The sequence below is a fragment of the Oratosquilla oratoria genome, chromosome 18 (genome assembly GCF_046742065.1).
Source record: "Oratosquilla oratoria isolate Oo_2021 chromosome 18, ASM4674206v1, whole genome shotgun sequence".
NCBI lineage: Eukaryota > Metazoa > Arthropoda > Malacostraca > Stomatopoda > Squillidae > Oratosquilla > Oratosquilla oratoria.
In genome coordinates, this window is record NC_134794.1 from 63401931 (window position 1) to 63420370 (window position 18440).

The following is an 18440-nucleotide window of genomic DNA, read 5'->3' on the forward strand; positions in this document are numbered from 1 at the left end:
GGTGTTGACAATGAGCTTCAAGGCCAAAAATACAAATTATTGGAAATGGAAAAGAACTCGAAAAGACCTTTAATAGATTGCACACTAATAAATGAGAAAGTTACAAAGACAAAAAAAATAAGGATCTACGAGTGTTGGTCATGGACAACATGTTACCCAACATATCAACAAGATAGTGAGTGAGACATGTGGATTGTTAATAGATATAAATGTAGCCTATTTTTACATAGATATGATGTTGATGATGATTTCAAAGATATATATATATATATATAATATATATAGTATATATATATATATATATACTGTATATGTATATATATATATATATATATCATATATATATATATAGTATATATATATGTATATATATATATATATATATATATATATATATATATATATATATATATATATATATATATATATATATATATATATATATATATATATATACATACATACATACATATACCAAGGCTTTTTCCCCCTTCCAAGGGAGGTAGCCAAAAAGGGAAAGGCATAAAAACACTCCCACCCATTTCATCCCTAAATACACTCCACACCCCTCCCACCCTTCCTCTCATCTGAGCACCTCCTGGATGACGGGTCATCCCTGCACCCTGCCCACCGCCCTGGGTCAGAAGCAGTGTCGCAAGACACAGTACATCCACAGCAAGGCCGCTTCATTTAATCGGCGACCCCCCCTCTCCGTCCCCCTTTGCATATAAGGAGAGGACGGGGAGAAATATATATATATATATATATATATATATATATATAAGATTTCCCAAAGCTTCACCATTACCCACATCATACATTGTTTCCAAGTCCATGAAATCCCAAATAATATCTTTACCTTTTGCTAAGTACCTCTCACACATATAGTACATGACTTGTTCCTTGTATATAAAAACTATTGTCTCGTTTCACTGACTGGAATAGCACCCAGGAACAGTCCTCAGGGCCTTCTCTCCATCTTTCTTGAAAGGAAAGAAAGGGAGGTAGCCAGCCAAGGCTTGCACCCAACCCCCAACCATCCCACTCCCATCCATCACCCAGGGACAAACATAAACCCAGATAAATCGATATAGAAGTGAATACTTGCTACTTTCAGTTATGAGCGCACATGTCCCTAGCAAAGTCAGTTGTACAGTTTTAAACAGTTGCAAAATAGAGACAGGGTGCAATGAGTACAACATCTCTTGATTAGATTTTTCTTAGTACATAGGTCTATGGCTAGGTAAACACATTTACTGTACACTCAGGCATACAGCTTCATAAATTTCACATGTTATAGGGACAAAGTCATTCAGCACAAATAACCTTTGAAGTTTTTATTTCTGCTATCCAAGATTTGGGGGAATGCTTGTTACATATATACATACATATACCAAAGGCTTTTTCCCCTTACAAGGGAGGTAGCCAAAAAATAAAGGCATAAAATCCACTCCCACCCATTCCATCCCCACATACTCAACTTCCATTCAACCAACCCCCCTCTTGTTACTCCTGCCATTTATGATGTGATTCCAGTTGTACCAAATATTCCTTGCTTCAGGTTCAGTCAGTGTGATAATTCATGGGGCCATGTGACCAATCTATATTATTAAAATCTAAAGTTCCTATTTGAAAGAAATAACAGATTCATTGAATGCTTGTCTGTGTTATTAAAAAAAAAAATTGAGGTGAATTAATAGACGTTACAGAACTAGTAAAATGATCAAGTTCAAATTTGTGTTTATTTGTACATGGGTGAAGAATATGAATAGAATATGTTTACAAAATATACTCTGCGCCATAGCTTCAGGAGGGGTGGAGGGCAGTTGTGCAAACCCCCCCCTTCCCAGAGGCCACGAGCCTGATATTTTATACCTTTCACTCATATCAGATTAAGAATGGATGTTTTATCACACTGCAACATCAGTAAAATTACATTGCACTTGTAAAACTAGGGATAAGTTTGTATAAATTCTAACAATCCTTAATACAAGTTTGTGGGCAATAGGGTTTTTATCATGTATTTAGCTTAACTCATTAATGCTCTTTGTAATGTTGTCCAGATATGTTTGATTCTTGTCTGAAGAAATGTCCAGACTTTGATTTGATTTGCTGTGACTAATTATCTAATGCTTATGGTATTCATTGTAGATATTGATTTCCTTTTCTGAAAGTAGAAATTGATGGAATCTTAACATTTGTGAGTTGTATTGAGGAAATATCTATGCCAGCAGAGGAGTATTTATATTTTTATTCATATGGAATTTGTTTATTTCCAATTTTATTTTATTAATTAATCATTATTTATTATATATATATATATATGTATATATATATACATATATGTATGATATTTTATGAGGATCCTTATTTTGAAAGATAATGAAATTCAGTAGTTGATTGTAATAAAAAATATGTATTGAGATTAGTTCATTAAAGAAATGATAGTTGATATATATGATTTTAAGATGCTCTTGTCATTGTGGAATTCTTCAAGTTTTGTAACGGTAGTATTCAGTTCAGATTGTATCCAAGTAGAAGGCGGAAAAACTCAGATATCCGTATTATTTGTTTTCAGAATATGTTCAGCCTGGATGAGATGGATTGGGCTAGAAGAGATTTGACACAACAACGGCCACTGGAGGACGGAGATCTCATGGAGTATATGGACTTCACTGATGCACTCTTTTCTTTAGTTGCGACACCTCAGCCCTTTGCCTTCCCTAACCCAAGAGAAATTGGTAAGTCTAAGGTTGTTTTGAAGTTCTGCTAGCCTATTGAGTATTTACCAAATTACAGGGTTTGAGCTATGTTCATCAGTTCCCATCTTCATGCTTCCATGTAACAACTTCAGTGTTAAATTCTTTTATGTTGTTGGCCAGGATTATATATTCATCGAATATGTTGCCTAATACAGGTTTCCACACAGGTGAAAGACCTTTGTGGAAAGCTGTATTTCCTAACATGTTATAAATAATCTTGCTTTTTTAATCTTTTTTACAATGACAACTTTTTGAGTTTTTATCCCATCCCAACAGATTCTCTCCAGCCATTATTTTCATAACTTTTTCTGATTTGAAAATTATATTATTATTACATCTCATTCTCTTCATGCTTCCAATATGGAAAGTCCCAATTTTCTCAATCTTTCTTCATATATCTTGAAATTTGGGCTAGGGATCATCTTGTGTGCCACTCTTTGTATTTCTCTCTCTCTCTCTCTCCTCTCTCTCTCTCCTCTCTCTCTCCTCTCTCTCTTTCTCTCTCTCTTTCTCTCTCTCTTTCTCTCTCTCTCTTTCCTCTCTCTCTCTCTTTCCTCTCTCTCTCTCTCTCTCTCTCTCTCTCTCTCTCTCTCTAGGTGTGGTGAACACATCACCATTGCATATTCATCGATGATGAATTAGATTAAAAAAATAAATAAATCATCATGTCTTTTTCCATAAAATGAAATTTCACTTATATTTTTAAAGAAATTTCAAGTCCCTCTTGTTATTCTCTGTATAAGACTTTCTTGCAATAGATCATCCCCAATTAAAATCCTTAAATTCTTTCCCTCGTTTCCCTTTCCTCTTAATTCATCTCTCATTTTATATCCTTTCATTGGTCTTTTTCCTTAGTTCCAAGATTTTACATTTCTTTTTATTGAAGATCTACTCCTGACTTCACTCATGAACCTTATCTGGGTCTTCCTGTAAGAGTTTACAATCCTTTTCATTTTTCTTTTTCTTTATGATTTTGGCAGCATCTGCAGATAAGTTTGGAAAACAACTTATTTCATTTATGATATCATGTACAGTACAATAAGACTATTGCAGGAGTTGCAACTTCTCATCAGTTCAGCTTGGATGCTAAGAGGAGATTGTATGAAGGAGTGATTGTGCTGACAACACTGTATGGGGCAGAAATATGGAACATAAGAGAGGAAGAGTTTAAATGTGTTTGAGATGAAATGCCTGAGAAGTATGGTTGGTGTTACTAGGCTGGATAGAGTGAGAAACAAGGAAGTGAGGAGGAGAGCAGGGGTGGAAAGGGAGTTGATAAAAGAGCATTAGGATGGTCTAGACACATGGAAAAATGAGTAAAGAAAGACTAGTAAAAGAGATGTGGAAGGCAAAGGTGGAAGGAGTGAACATGATGAGGCAACCAAGGATGAGATGGATGGAGGGGTAAAAGGGGCATTAGGAAGCGGGAATGTCTGTTGAGGAAGGAAGGGAAAAGACAGAAGATAGGGCTGAGTAGAGAGTGGTTGTGTATGGATGATGCTGTGATGCATGGAAGAGAGTGGGGGGGGGGATGATGGGGGTGAGGGAGTATGTGTGAATGATATTCTGACACCACCTGCATGAGGGGATGGAGAAGGGTTTGCCGATTAAATGAAGCGGCCTTGCTGTGGATGTGCTGTGTCTTGCTACATTGCTTCTGACCCAGGGCTGTGGGCGAGATGTAGGGATGACCCATCATCCTGAAGGAGCCAAGATAAGAGGGAGGGAAGGGGTAAATGGAAGTGGAGTATGTGGGGATGGAATGCACGGGAGAGGATTTTATGCCTTTGTTTTTTGCTACCTCCCTTGTAAGGGGGAAAAAGCCATTGTTATATGTATGTGTATATATATCTCATTATTGTTCTCGTATGTCTAATTTTTTTCCAGAGTGTCACAACTCTTTCCTGCAGTCATGCAAATAGTTTTTAGATACTGAAATTCTCTCTCTCTCTTTGTCTCTCTCTCTTGCTCTCTCTCTATCTCCCAGAACATTGTAATATCTCTGTACTTCTACAGCTCGAGGAACTGGCAACTCCGACTTCATCCAGCCAGGCCTTGTCCAGTTACAGCCGAACCTGGAGGACTATTTTATGGACATTGTTGAACCGTTGCAAGGTCAGTTTATCATTAAATGTTTTATTAGTACTGCCACATTTTACATCAGTTATGATTAGATATATTAACATAATACCACTGTGGTATGCAACTTGAAAATGGCACCTGAAATGCATGATACTGTCTTTGTATCGGGATTCCCACTGATGGTTATTAGGTGATGGAATATTACCAATCTTTTGATTCAGCTAAAGGGACCAATGATGGGTACTTGCAAGTGAAGGCTGTGCAAGACAGATGTCGGAGAGAATAAGCTCCCTGCTGCCTGTCTAAATGACCTGTCAATATCCTCACTTCCCTCGGGAGTTGCATTCTCAGTACTAGGCACAATATCTATCAACTTCAACTCAATTCTCCCAACCTTTTTACATAAGTAGATCTGACAACTGGTGGCTATTCCTCCACTTTCTCCTCCTTGAATACAACACAGAAGACAGTCTGTTTCTTTCCAAAGAAATCGATGGAGGACTGTTGCCAGCCTCTGTGGTGCTTCAGGTTTCTACTCATGGAAACATTTATCTTTATAGCAAAGGATTCCTCCCTCTTATAAGGGAGGTAGCCAGCCAAGGCTGCACCCACTAACATCCATTCCACTCCCATATCCGTCGCTCATTTTTTTTCTCTTTCATTGTAATTCCTTGTGGATGAAGGATCATCCCTGTCTCCTGGCCACTGCCTGGTTCAGAAACAGTGCAGAAAGATGTGGAAACTTAAGGAAACAATTATTAATTTGGTTCAGTTGCATTACTTCAAGGAATCTTGATTCAGTGTGTGAAGAAAGAGTGCTTGAGGAAGTGGAGAGACTTTAGTGTGTAGGGTTGAATGTAGTATTGAATGGAGTAGTGGGTGTGGATACGAACTGTAAAGGAAGATAATCAATGGCTGGGCAGATTGAAAAGTGTTTGTGAGTTCCTTAGTTTGTTCCAGAGACCAGGTACTTACCCTAAGGGGTCAGTACCTATTGACAACAATAAAATATCTCTTTTCTGAGTGATTTGAAGGTCAATGCAGTGCCCGTTGATGGTGACATGGTAGCCACAGGTCTCATGCAAGAGACCTGGCGAGGTGAGTTGAATGATTGAAAAGTATTATGAAAAATGAATGCAAAGATAAGGTTGTATGTATTATTGGTTGTACCCATGGTGCTATATGGAGCAGGAACATTGATCAAAAGAGTTACGGATCAAATGTTTCATAGATGAAGTGTTTGATAAATATGATAGGTGTGTCTTGCTGCGTTGCTTCTGATTCAGACAGTAGGCAGGAGACAGGGATAACCCTTCATCCACAAGGAGCCAAGATAAGAGGGAAAGAAGGTTGGTGGATGAGAGTGGGTGCATTCCTTTGACTTAGCTACCTTCCTTGGTATATAGATAGGATGTTGAGGGTGGGGGAGTGTTGTCGTATGATGAAACGGGGAGGGAATAAATCAACTCCAGCTGTTAGCCCCTGGTGTGAAAGAGGTGTGCCTTGCTGCATTGCTTTTGACCCAAGTAGTCTGGTGGGGAGAAGAAAACACTCCATCTCTGAGGTGCTGAAATGGGATAAGTAGTTGAATGGGTTTTATTTGTTTAAGATGTGGTTATGCACTTCAGCCACCCATATATGAAAGGGAAAAACCTTCAGTGTACTTTTTTAATTATAGTTTTTGGACCTGTTCCATAGGCCAGGTACCAGTCTGCTTTTCCAGGTGGAGGTGGGGGAACTTGAGAAGAATTTGCATTGCTTGTGAAGTCCTTGACCATGTTGGATCCTTGGCTCTTCCTATGGGCAAAATCTACCCTGTGATGTTGGTGACTCAACATGAAGGCCTTTCTTATCATTGCCTCAGATATTCATGAGTTAAAGAAACATCCAACAGTAAAACTGAATTGACAACTTCCATGGGACATGAGCCCTGAAATGCTGGGCCAACATATTTCCCGGACTTCTACAATGCATCTGTACAATAACACATACATACTCGGATCCAAAACAAACACGCCAAAAATCATCCTGTACTAAACTCCCACAGTGAAATTACTTCCATGACAAGTAAGAACAACAATGGCATGACTGTGTTCCATCCACCATTCATCTTTAAAATTATATCAACACGGAATAGGCCTGACAAGAGAAATAAACTACTCCAGATATGATCATCACACAGAAGACAGTGAACACCTCTTCCTACACTGTCCTACTCTTGTCATACCCAGACCACAACCTCATATCACTTCCTTGAGTGACTTATGGGCCAGTCTGGAGACCAAGGATTGTACCTCATTGGAGAAGTGATGTTATTAGGATTTGAAGAAATTAAGCAGGGAGATGTTTCTCTCTGATATTTGTCTTACAAGACCATCTTGAGGAGTTACTGGTTGATAGTCCCATCCATAAAAAAAACACAGATCACAAAGTGAGCACTACAGAATAGGCTGCTGAATTCTGAGAATTTAACCTATCAGAGAAATTGCTCACAAGACAAGAAACAATTTCAGTGGCATATTAAAGGCCTCAGTTGCCCCAGAGACAACCACTACACAAGACACAGGACCTTGAGTTCACTCCATCCTTCTCAGCTTTCCATACTTCTTTTACTCATTTTTTCCACGTGTCCAAACCATCCCAGTAATCTTTCATTAGCTCTATCTGCCAGTTTCCTTTCTACCTCTGCTCTCCTCTTCACCTCCTCATTTCTCACGCTATCCAACCTTAAAACCCATACCATACTTCTGAGACACTTCATCTCAAACACATTTAAACTTTTCCTCTCTGGCTCTCTCAGACTCAGTCTCAGACCCATTCAGTGTCATATGTACAATGACCCCTTCTCATAATCTCATCATTACAACTATTCCCAGATTCATATTTCTCATGACACTTCTCAATCCCCAAGACATTTGCATGCTTCTCTCAATATAAAGATTACCGGTACCTTCACCTCATTTCTTGCCACATGCAACTCCAAGCACTTAGAACTATCCACTCCCTCCAGCCTCTATCCTTTAATTAAGGACATTGGTACACGTATATCAGAATAATTAAGCTAGACTCTTTTCTTTTCTTTTCTTTTCTTTTCTTAAATGGTAGAGAGTGTAAGAATTATCTTTGCCAACTCTTATGGAAATCCATTGAAAAATACAAAAAATTAAATCATGTGATGTTTCATTTTTCTTATATCTTGGTAACTAATAGAACTTGATTTTTTTAATAGAAAACTAGAAGCTTTGATAAAAATTATCTTGTTAAATTATTATTCAAAGTCTAAAAGTTATACCATACTAGATTTTTCTTTGTAAGCACCCAAATTTTGCTAAAAAAGAAAAGGTGTTTCTGAGTTATAAACACAAATGTAACAAAAATAATGTTACCAAGATATTGAGCTGTAAAGATAGGTAAAAAAGTCACCGTCTGTATGAAAATATTATTAGCAATATAGATGAAAACTGCAGAGATACTGATAAACTAGATATCATAAATAAAGTGCAGTGTTTTGTAAGTAATATTTTTCACATTTATATTACATTACCCCAAAATTGTCATTGGCTTTTACCAGGGTATTACCCCTGGGGTATTACAGAAACAGAGATTCATGTTGAGATTTTGTTTCACCAGGAATAAGCCACTTTACAGCATTCAACACAGTCCATAGTTACGTAATAGTATGGAAAAAAAAAAGTGTAAACAGCAACACTTGAGCCATACACATTGAATTGTTACTTCCCATTTCTTGTCTTCATATCTCACTGTCTATATATATTGACAGACATATGATATAACCTTCTAAAATTCTATGAAAATAAGAAAAAGATCAAATGTAAATGTCAATTAGAAAGCTAGTCTTATGCCACATCCCTTTAAATAGGGACATCACCTGCTCAAAATACTTTTTTAGAAAATTAATTAGAAGTAGTAAATGATGTCATAAGACACTCTTACTTCACCAGTATGTTGTGCATACAGTACTTCAGATTATTTTTCCACAGGTTTTTGAAAAAAAAAGAAAAAAATGCTGATATCCTTAGGACCTACTTCCAACTTGCTGTACATCTCGTCACATTTTACCTACATTTACCTCTCCTAATCCTCTCAGTTAAAACCCTCCCATGAGCCTTTCCAACTACTCTCAACAAACTGATCCCTCTAAAACAAAAACATTTGTCCCCTTTTCCTTTATAAAGTGGAACTATGCAGGCACTTTTCCAATCCTCCAGCACTCTCCCCTCCTTTAGATTAACTTTAAACACTCTTGTTAACCAGTCCACTGTAAGTGTACCTCCCCTCATCAGACACTCCACATGACACCTATCCAGCCCAGGTGCCTTACCAGTTCTCATTATTTTCAAAGCTTCTTGTACCTCATCTTTTCTTATACCATTTCCATTTTCCTCTCCTATCACCATCATTTTCTTGGATGTTCTCTGGGTGAATGGGTTAGACTGTCTCTACTTATGGTGGAGGTCAGGGTGATGCTAGTTAAGACACTGATGCCACAAGGTTGACCAAGGGCATGGTTCATTAAATACCACACTACAGAGTCCTTTGTAAGCGGCACCATCCTAGCCACCTGATAGAGGGCAGTTAATGATGTTAAAAAAATCATCATAACCTTAATTTTCCAAGCACCTCCCTCTGCTACAATCCATCTCTCCCTATTCTCCTCCACATTCATCAGCTCTCTGAAATACTCTCCCCATCTTCCCCTTAACCACCTCCACTTCCATTAACATCTGTCCATCTGCCCCTTTTACCTTTTCCTCTGCCTCAATCACCTCCTATTCCTTTCTTAACTTCCTTCTAAAACATCTTTTTATTCCTTTCAAAGTTTAATAAGAATGATGCAGATATGGCCCATCATCCAGGGGGAGCCAATAAAAGAGGGAGGGAGGGGTGGTGAATGGGAGTGGAGTATGAGGGGATGGAATAGGCAGGAGTGGATTTATGCTTTTGACTTTGGCTACCTCCCTTGTAAGGGGGAAAAAAAGCCCTTGGTATATGTATGTATGCATGTATATATATATATATATATATATATATATATACACACATATATATATATATATATATATATACCAAGGGCACTTTCCCCCATAGAAGGGGGGTAGCTAAGTCAAAAGGTATACACTCACTCCCATCCTTTCCACTCCCACCCACCACCCTTGCTTTCTTCTCATCTTAGTTCCTCATGCATGAATGGTCATCTCTGTCTCCCACCCACTTTAACCTGTGGTAGGGGGAAGAATATATTCTGCCACCATGTTTCCCCTGTGGAGAGTGATGCAGGGATGACCCGTCATCCAGAAGGTGCCAAGATAGGAGGGTAGAGGGGAGTGGAATATATAGGAAATGGAATGGGTGGGAGTGGTTTCTATGCCTTTTTCTTTTTGGCTACCCCCCCGTGTAAGGGGGAAAAAGCCTTTGGTATATGTATGTATGTGTTTCCTCTGTGGGTCATAAAAGGCAGCTAAAGTGGAATGGAGTGATGGGACTGGGTATCCTGCTCTCCGAAAACCTATCTTCTAATAATGATAATAATAATGGAATTGAGTGTCACTAAGTGGAATACCCACAGCCCCACACTGGCTGTCATTAGTCCTTTGGCCCATCCACAGATTTCTCCAAGAATAAATTCTAAACTGTTGTCTGTTTTGTATAGATGTGAGGCTGTTTCTGTATCACCAGCTAAAATTAGTAGGAGGGGAACAGTCACCAGTTGTCACTTATCCATGTGTGGAAAGGTGTAAAAAATACAGTTAATTTGATAGAGGGAGATCTTGTACCCAGTCTGAAGACTTGAATGTCACCCCTCAGGGCTACATCTCCTGCAGGAGATGAGGGGCTTAACAGGTTTTGAAAATGGAAGCTGTGCTGTCCATCTTGCAGGACCACCACAAAGATTTATTTGTCTTTGGTCCCTCTTGACTTCTCTTTGGTGCAGTATTGTCCTCTAGGGAAGCATTTAGTTTGTGCTGACAAAAATATTAATGTTATCTCTGTCTCTTTTTCTTTTTGATTCTCTCTTATGCTCTAACTTGGTTCTTTTGGTTTCATCTGTTCTTTCCATGGGTCACAGGAGAGATTCAAGGCAACAGACTGATTGATTGATTTCCTTCTATGCTTTGTTTATTTCTCTCTCCTGCTTTATCTTAATAACAAACATCATATCTAATATGCTTTTATATTTCTACTTACTGAATTTTTGCTTGTACCCAGTCCATGGAAAAGAAATCTTTGATGATCACAACTTTCAACCATACTAATCTGAAAACAACCAGACTTTTATGAATAAGTACTTATGTAAAGTACCAATGATACAAAGGATGGATATGCCAAAAAGTCTTTTGAAATAGGAGTGTTTAGAGTTTGACAGCTTACATCACTAAGCTGCAATGGAGATAGGGCTGAAGAAATATTATTGAGATGGTTTAGGCACACAGAAAGAATGAGTGAAGAAAGATTAAGAAAAAGAGTGTGGAAAGCAGAGGTGGATGGAGCGAGCTTGTGGAGACAACCAAGTATGAGATGGATGGATAAGGTTTTGAACATGAGGGGAATGTCTTATGAGCAAGGAAGGGAGAGGGCTTGGGATAGAGGTGAATGGAGAATGGATGATATTTTGATGCAGCCCTAATGAGGAGGGAAGGTTGTCATGTAAATTAAGCAGCCCTTCTATGGATGTGCTGTGTCTTGCTGCATTGCATCTGACCTGGGAAGTGGGTAGGAGACTGGGATGATCTTTCATCCACAAGGAGCTGAGATGAGAGTAAAACAATGGGTGGTGGATGAGAATGGACTGGGAGGGAGTGGGTGCATGCCTTGACTGATTACCATCCTATAAGGGGAAAAAAATATCTCGGTGTATAGATAGATATTTTTAGCCCATCACCCTGAAACCGTACACATTACTTGTTATGTATATCTGCATTATGTATACAAGATGTCAATATATGTCAATTATGCATTGTGTTTACCATTTCAATAAAATGAAGTTGCCTGAAAATATGCCCATCAGGGTATTGATAACGGTGGCAACACAGGTTACCAAAATTATCAACATACCTTCACATACATGCATCTTGGATTACTTTAAGGTTGCGGGTGGGGGTAGGGGGGCAATAATTATATGTAATGAAAGAGGTTGTCATGTGCATCATCCTTTCTCTCAGTAGCTGAAGGTATTCTGTTGGTTGTTGGGTGAACTGGTTTTCATAATGTATAATGCTGAGCTTTGTTGGGTGAACAGGTTTTCATAATGTATAATGCAGAGCTTTGCTTCTTCATGTAATGGTATGTTGGAAAGAATGGTTATAATCTATTTGTTCATGCAAAATATTTTCTCTTATACTGACACTGGTTTGTATGCAATACATTCTTGATATAATCAACCAATTCAGCCAAGATCAAGTTCAATCTGGAGAAAAGTTTGCTATCAAGAGGTTTTGTTCTAAGCAACCCCATTTGCTGTAGTTTGTGAATTTTTCTACTCAACTGAACATGTTTCTTCTACCTCCTTCGTGGCTACCCAATGAAGACAAGTTTTCACTTACTTCACTGAAGACTTATGGAATATGACTGGTTTACTGAGAGGCTGTGTCTATTGTAAGAGAACTGGGACAGTGGATTGATTTATTGATCATAGTGAAGAACCAGACATGCTTTAACTTGATGACCTTCCATACAGAGAGGAAAGGCCACTGATATATACATACATATCTCTTGGAACAAATGCCTTAGTCTGATCATTCTTCTCCAACACACTTTGTCACCCACCATATTGTCACCTGTGGATCTATTGCTTTACTCATGGAGACATTTATTTTCAATTTATCCTTCAGTAAATTATATCAAATTCACTTGTCATCTGACATCCTTCTTAAGTCATCTTTCAATACAAGTGCAATTTCAACTTTGATGAAGCAGGAAGGAGTGAAAGGGATGATGTTCCTCTTCCATGCTGAGCTACCTCATTTTGTTGGTAACTGGGTACAAGTTAAGAAAAAAAAAAAAATTAAACTGAGAGGTTGACACTTAGACAGTGCAAAGGTTACTTATGCTTATCAGCGAGCCCACCCCACCCCACGTGTGACATGTGTTCATGTGTATGTACGCACATAGACATGTATGCATAAACAGATACACACTAAATATGTAATATATATATATATATATGTGTGTGTGTGTGTGTGTGTGTGTGTGTGTTCATATAATATGAACTCCAAGCTCCCATCTAGGAGAGTAATAGCTCTTGATCATGAGTCCAGCACATGATCTAAAACCATGGTGAATTACAATGCACAGTACAGCACAGAAGCCGAATTTCTTGCTATAAAAAAGACTAACCTAACGTAACCTTGATGACTTGGTAATCTTACTTTCTTATCAAGTCAGACATCAAGACTGTTCAAGGGATGTTATATGTAGGTTGTTGACCTTCAATGGGAGATTGAGGAAGGCCAGAACTAGCAGATAGGTATTATGGATATTGCACAGGATATCTTTCTGTACTTGTAAACGTTTGTCTTGCAGGTGATAACCTCACAGCTGAATAGAATTTTTATTTATTTATTTAGTTATTTAATCATATATATATTCCTCGCACCCCCACCCCCAATGCCAATACCCGTCTGGCTGCATGTTATTGTGGGTAAGCTGTATGCAGCTGTTACTTTAGGTCTATATTGGGTGCCCCTACAGACCAGAGACACACATCATTTTGTCTGTGATAAAAGAAATCTGTGTTCATAGAGAAATGATACTTTATTATACTACGACTGTCCCTCCGTTAATTTTTTTTTTTTTTTTTTTTGTGGTGGGAGAAAAGAATACTGCCACCAAGTCTTCCCAGTCTTCCCACTTGAGTCAAACGAGGCGACAAAAAACGGAACGGGGATAGGACTATGCATCCTCCCTGTAGCCTCAAAGGGGACATTCCTAAAAATAAGTAAAGGCATAAGAGAGTGTAGGAGTTTTCCAATCAGTACCCTAAGGTTTGGGTCTTTTAATCTGCATGGATGTGGTACAGATGAGAGTAAAAAGGAAGAGATAGGCAATATGTTTGTGAGAAGAAAGATGGATGTGTTGGCATTGAGTGAAACTAAGTTGAGAGGGAGGGGTGAGTGTGAGTTTGGAAGTGTAGTTGGAAGGTTCTCAGGAGTGAAGAGAAGACAAGGGAGAGAAGGGGTGGCTTTACTAGTAAGTGAAGAGATAGGTAAGTGTGTAGTGGAGTGGAAGGAGGTTTCAAGATTAATGTGGATAAAGGTGAAACTGGGAAGGAAGATGTGGGTTTTTGAAAGTGCATATGGGCTTTGTTGTGAGAAGAGTGTAGAGGAAAGGGAGGCTTTTTGGATAGATGTAAATGTGTGCATAGGGGGATTAGGGAGAAATGTCATTGTAGTAGTATTGGGAGACCTTAATGGTAGGGTAGGAAATGAACCAATAGACAGAGTGATTGGGAAGTGTGGAGTTCCAGGAAAAAATCATAGTGGAGAGTTGATGGTGGAGATGAGCCTAGAGAGTTGATAGCAAACACAGTGTTTAGGAAGAAAGTCAAACATAAGTACACACGGGAGAGGGTGGTGGATGGAAGGGTGGCAGATAGTGTTAATATAGTGGTGACCAGGAGTATGGTAGGAAGAGTTAAGGATGTACATGTTCTAAGGGGAGAGAGTGGAAGAAGGATAATTTTCTGGTGGAAGGTAAATTGAGAGTGGAAAATAGGTGGAGAAAGAGGAAAAGGGCAGAAGGTAGGGAGGTACTTAAAGCGAACTGCTTAAATGCGAAAAAAAAAAAGAAGTACAAGAAGAAGCTGAGAGAGTGAAGGATAGAGCAGAAAGAGGAGTGGAGGAGGAATGGGGATGGTTGAAGGAGGGAGTCACAAGGTGTGCACAGATGGTGTGTGGAACAAGGAAGATAGGAGGAAATAGAAGGAAGGGTAGTGAGTGGTGGGATGAGGAAGCCAAGAAGGGTGTAGAAGAGAAGAAATGAGCTTTCATAGATTGGTTACAAAATAGGATGAGAGAATCATATGAGAGGTACAAAGAAAAGAGAAGAGAAGTAAAGCATAAGATAAAGGAGGCAAAGAGGAGAGCAGATGTGAAATTGGGTAAGAGTATGACAGAAAAATTTTAAAGTAATAAAAAAATGTTTTGGAAAGAAATTGAGAGAGGAAGAGGAGGTGACTCAAGTAGAGAAGAAAAGGTAAAAGGTGCAGATGGAGAGATGACAAGGGAAGAGAAGGGAGTAAGAGGAAGATGAGCATAGTATTTTAGGAAGTTGCTAAATGTGAAGGAGGATAGGGAGGGAAAGGTAAGTGCAGTGGGAAGTGCTAAGAAAATGACCATGATGAGGGAAGAAAATGGAGGAGAAATAAGGAAAGATGAAGTGAAGGCAGTTGTTAAGATGAGGAGAGCAGATAAGGCTGGTCTGGATGGATGTCATGCAGAATGTCTGAAAAAAAAGCTACAGTGATGGTGAACAGGCTGGTGAGGTTATTTAATGTTTGTTTAAGAGAGGGTAGCGTGCTGGAGGGCTGGAGGAGTGCCTGTATAGTTCCATTTTACAAGGGAAATGTGGACAAGTGTGAGTGTAGTAGTTTCAGAGGGATCAGCTTGTTAAGTGTAGTTGGGAAGGCTTATGGAAGGGGTCTTGATTGAGAGGATTAGGAGAGGAACAGAAGAAGTAATTGGTGAGGAACAGTGTGGGTTTAGGACAGTTAGAGGTTGCATAGATCAGATTTTTGTGGTAAGACAGATATGTGAGAAAGCTATAGGAAAAGGTAAGGGTGTTTTTATGGGGGAGGGTTTTATGGATCTGGAAAAGGCTTATGACAGGGTAGACAGGAAGGCATATTGGGAGGTATTGCAGATGTATGGCTACCTCCCTTGTAAGGGGGAAAAAGCCTTTGGTATATGCATGTATTATATATATATATATATATATATATATATATTTTTTTTTTTCTTTTTTTTTCTTTCTTTCTTTCTTTTTCTTTCTTCCATCATTGTTATTGTCATTCCCTAGACTCTGACCAAGCTGTCACATCTCCCTGAGGAATGCCATTGTTGGAATGGGGTTTTCACACAAATCCCTTATAGAGTATAAGTTGTGTTGTTGGAGTGCATAGTCTGTACAATGCAGTTTTCCATAATGTGTTGTATAGTATGGGGTGAAGTGTTACATCCTGGGCAGTTGTCTGCAATTCAGTCATCCAGCATCTTATAGTAGCTTAGAAAGGCTGGATGGTGGCCACATCACAGTCTGGCTGGGTGGCCTCTGTCCTTTCAGGGGTGAGAGGATTCAGAAGGATGAATATTAGGGGTCCTGGCGTGCTGCAATGTATTGTCTTTCAGTTTGTCAATAGAGCAGTGAGTGATATGATTATGGATGTGTTTCTGCAGGCCAGTGTTTGGTGCTTGTGGAGGAACAGAAGAGAGTATTTGTGGGTAATATAGGTATTTGGGTGTTGTTTTGATGTTTGTTGGTGTGGGGGTGTTTTGCCTTGTAGTGTAGTGGGTGTGCTGTGTTTGTGGAGGCTGCAGCAAATGTTTGTGTGCTTCTCATATCAAGGTGATCCTTGACTTTGAGGACTTTCATTTCATGGTGTAAATGGTCCATAGGTATTGTATTTGTGCAATCTGTAATTGTATTTAGGGCTTTGTTTTGTATAGTCTGAAGGGTGTTGTGGTGTGTCTTAGTGAGATTAGAGGCCCATGTGGGGCTCTCATAATTCATCACTGAGCATATGCATTGTTTGTGTACTGTAGTATTAACTTAATTGTTTTGTCCAAATGTTGTTCCTGCGATTTATTTAAGCACATTAAGTCATGCATTTAGTCCTTATTTTTGTGATGTGTTGTTTGAATGACATGGATGTATTGTATGTTATGCCAAGAATTATGGGTGTTTGTCTGTTTGGCTATAGATTTGGTTGGGGCTATTTTGAGTCTATTTGTAGTGAACCAGGTATTGAGTGTTTTGGGGTATGTTAGTAGTATTTCTGCATCTTTGTCTGTGTTACAGTGCATGCATGTAATTGTTATGTCATCTGCATAAGAAGAGATTTGTATATCTGAGGTGTCAGGTGTGGGTATTTTGTGCATGTATGGATTAAAGAGTGTGGTGCTCCACTCTTAAAGTTTCTGGTGTGAGATGATTGGTCATTATATGACAAATAGGCATTTCTACCTGCCAGATAATTGACCAGCCATCTTTTGGTATTATTGTGCATGTCTGTTGTATATTTTGTGTGTGAGATTGTGACAGGGGTTGGTATCAAAAGTTGTACCACTGTCTAGTGTTATGAGTAGTGTTCTGTGTGGGGGCTTATCAGAATTGATGCCATCAAAAACTCTTTGCGTGAGGTTTATCAGAAGAGTGTTTGTGGAGTGTAGTGTAGTGCTTTGAAACCATGTGATTCAGCAAGGGGCTATGTAGTGTAATAAGTTGTAAGAGGATATGACTTTGGAGAGGGTGCAGAGAAGTGTGATAAAGGAACTGTTGGATCTTTATTGGGTTTGAGGATGGGTATGATTTTCCCATACAGATGTCAGGTTGTGTTAATTGCTGTAGTTTGCTATGTTGGTGAGTACATGTATGCCTTGTGGTCCAGTGTGTTATAGGTGGATATTACTTATATTGTTAGGTCCACAGGGAGATGAGTGCTTGATGTTATGGATTATATGTTTCATCTGGCTGTCTATGAAGGGTGTGTAGCCTGGATTTGTTGGGAAGTCTTTCTTACATTGAATGATCCATCGGTCATCACTGTGGAGGGTGGCTTGTCTGTGCAAAATGATTTATGAGTGTGTTTGCTTGTCTGTTTGAGGGTAAGTTGACTTTTGTTGCAGTTATTGCTGTGTGAGAGCGTGCTGTGTTACTTTTGGATTAGGTAATGCCATTAAGTGTCTTGTACAGTTTTCTGGTGTTTGTTTCATGATTGTGTTGACAAAGGTTTGCCAATTTTGTGTTTTTTGTTCATGTATTTTGTCATTAATTTCGGTGTTTAGTGCTTGTATTTGGTCTGCTATGTTCTGATGGTTAGATGTTGGGGAATTGTGTTTAAGTGTATAGCATTGTCTGATTAGGCCTTGGATTTGTGATGTGAAATTGGGGTTGTGTGATTTTCTGTTGCCTCTGGGGATGCATTTCTTTTGTGCACTTTGTATGACTGTAATGAAAGTGTGCATAACAGCATCTATATCTGTGATTGATGTACCATTTTGTGTCTCAAATTATTGTTCTGTCTCTTCAGTAAAAGCTTCCCAGTGTGCTCTCTTGTAATTGCTGTCTGTGGCCAACTAGGATTCATTGTGTTTTGATGACGATTAGAAGGTGGTCAGATCTGAGGGCTTAAATTAATTTTCATAAAGTTGTTCAGGTTAGGCAGGGGGAACAGAAGGTGATGTCAGTAGAGGAGGGAGTGCAGAGGGCTTGATGGGGGATGTGTGTGTGATTATGGGTGTTGTTCATTATGATCAGTGACTCAAGTTGTGTTTGTGGATCATACCCTCTGTCTGTATTGGGGATGATAACATACTAGGCTAACAACTTTGCATTGGAGTCATCACCCAGGATAAGGTTATT

At 38.9% G+C, this 18440-nt stretch overlaps 1 protein-coding gene across 5 annotated transcripts in view; it reads left to right on the forward strand.

Moving 5' to 3' along the window:
- The window catches only part of Mondo (MLX interacting protein mondo), a 174964-nt gene that overhangs the window by 106361 nt on the left and 50163 nt on the right, over window positions 1-18440 (forward strand). For all 5 annotated transcript variants that reach the window (XM_076202282.1, XM_076202284.1, XM_076202285.1 and 2 more), the window contains 2 exons: window positions 2579-2741; window positions 4779-4877. In XM_076202282.1, coding sequence (XP_076058397.1) covers window positions 2579-2741; window positions 4779-4877 — 262 coding nt within the window. The remainder of the gene's footprint in view (window positions 1-2578; window positions 2742-4778; window positions 4878-18440) is intronic.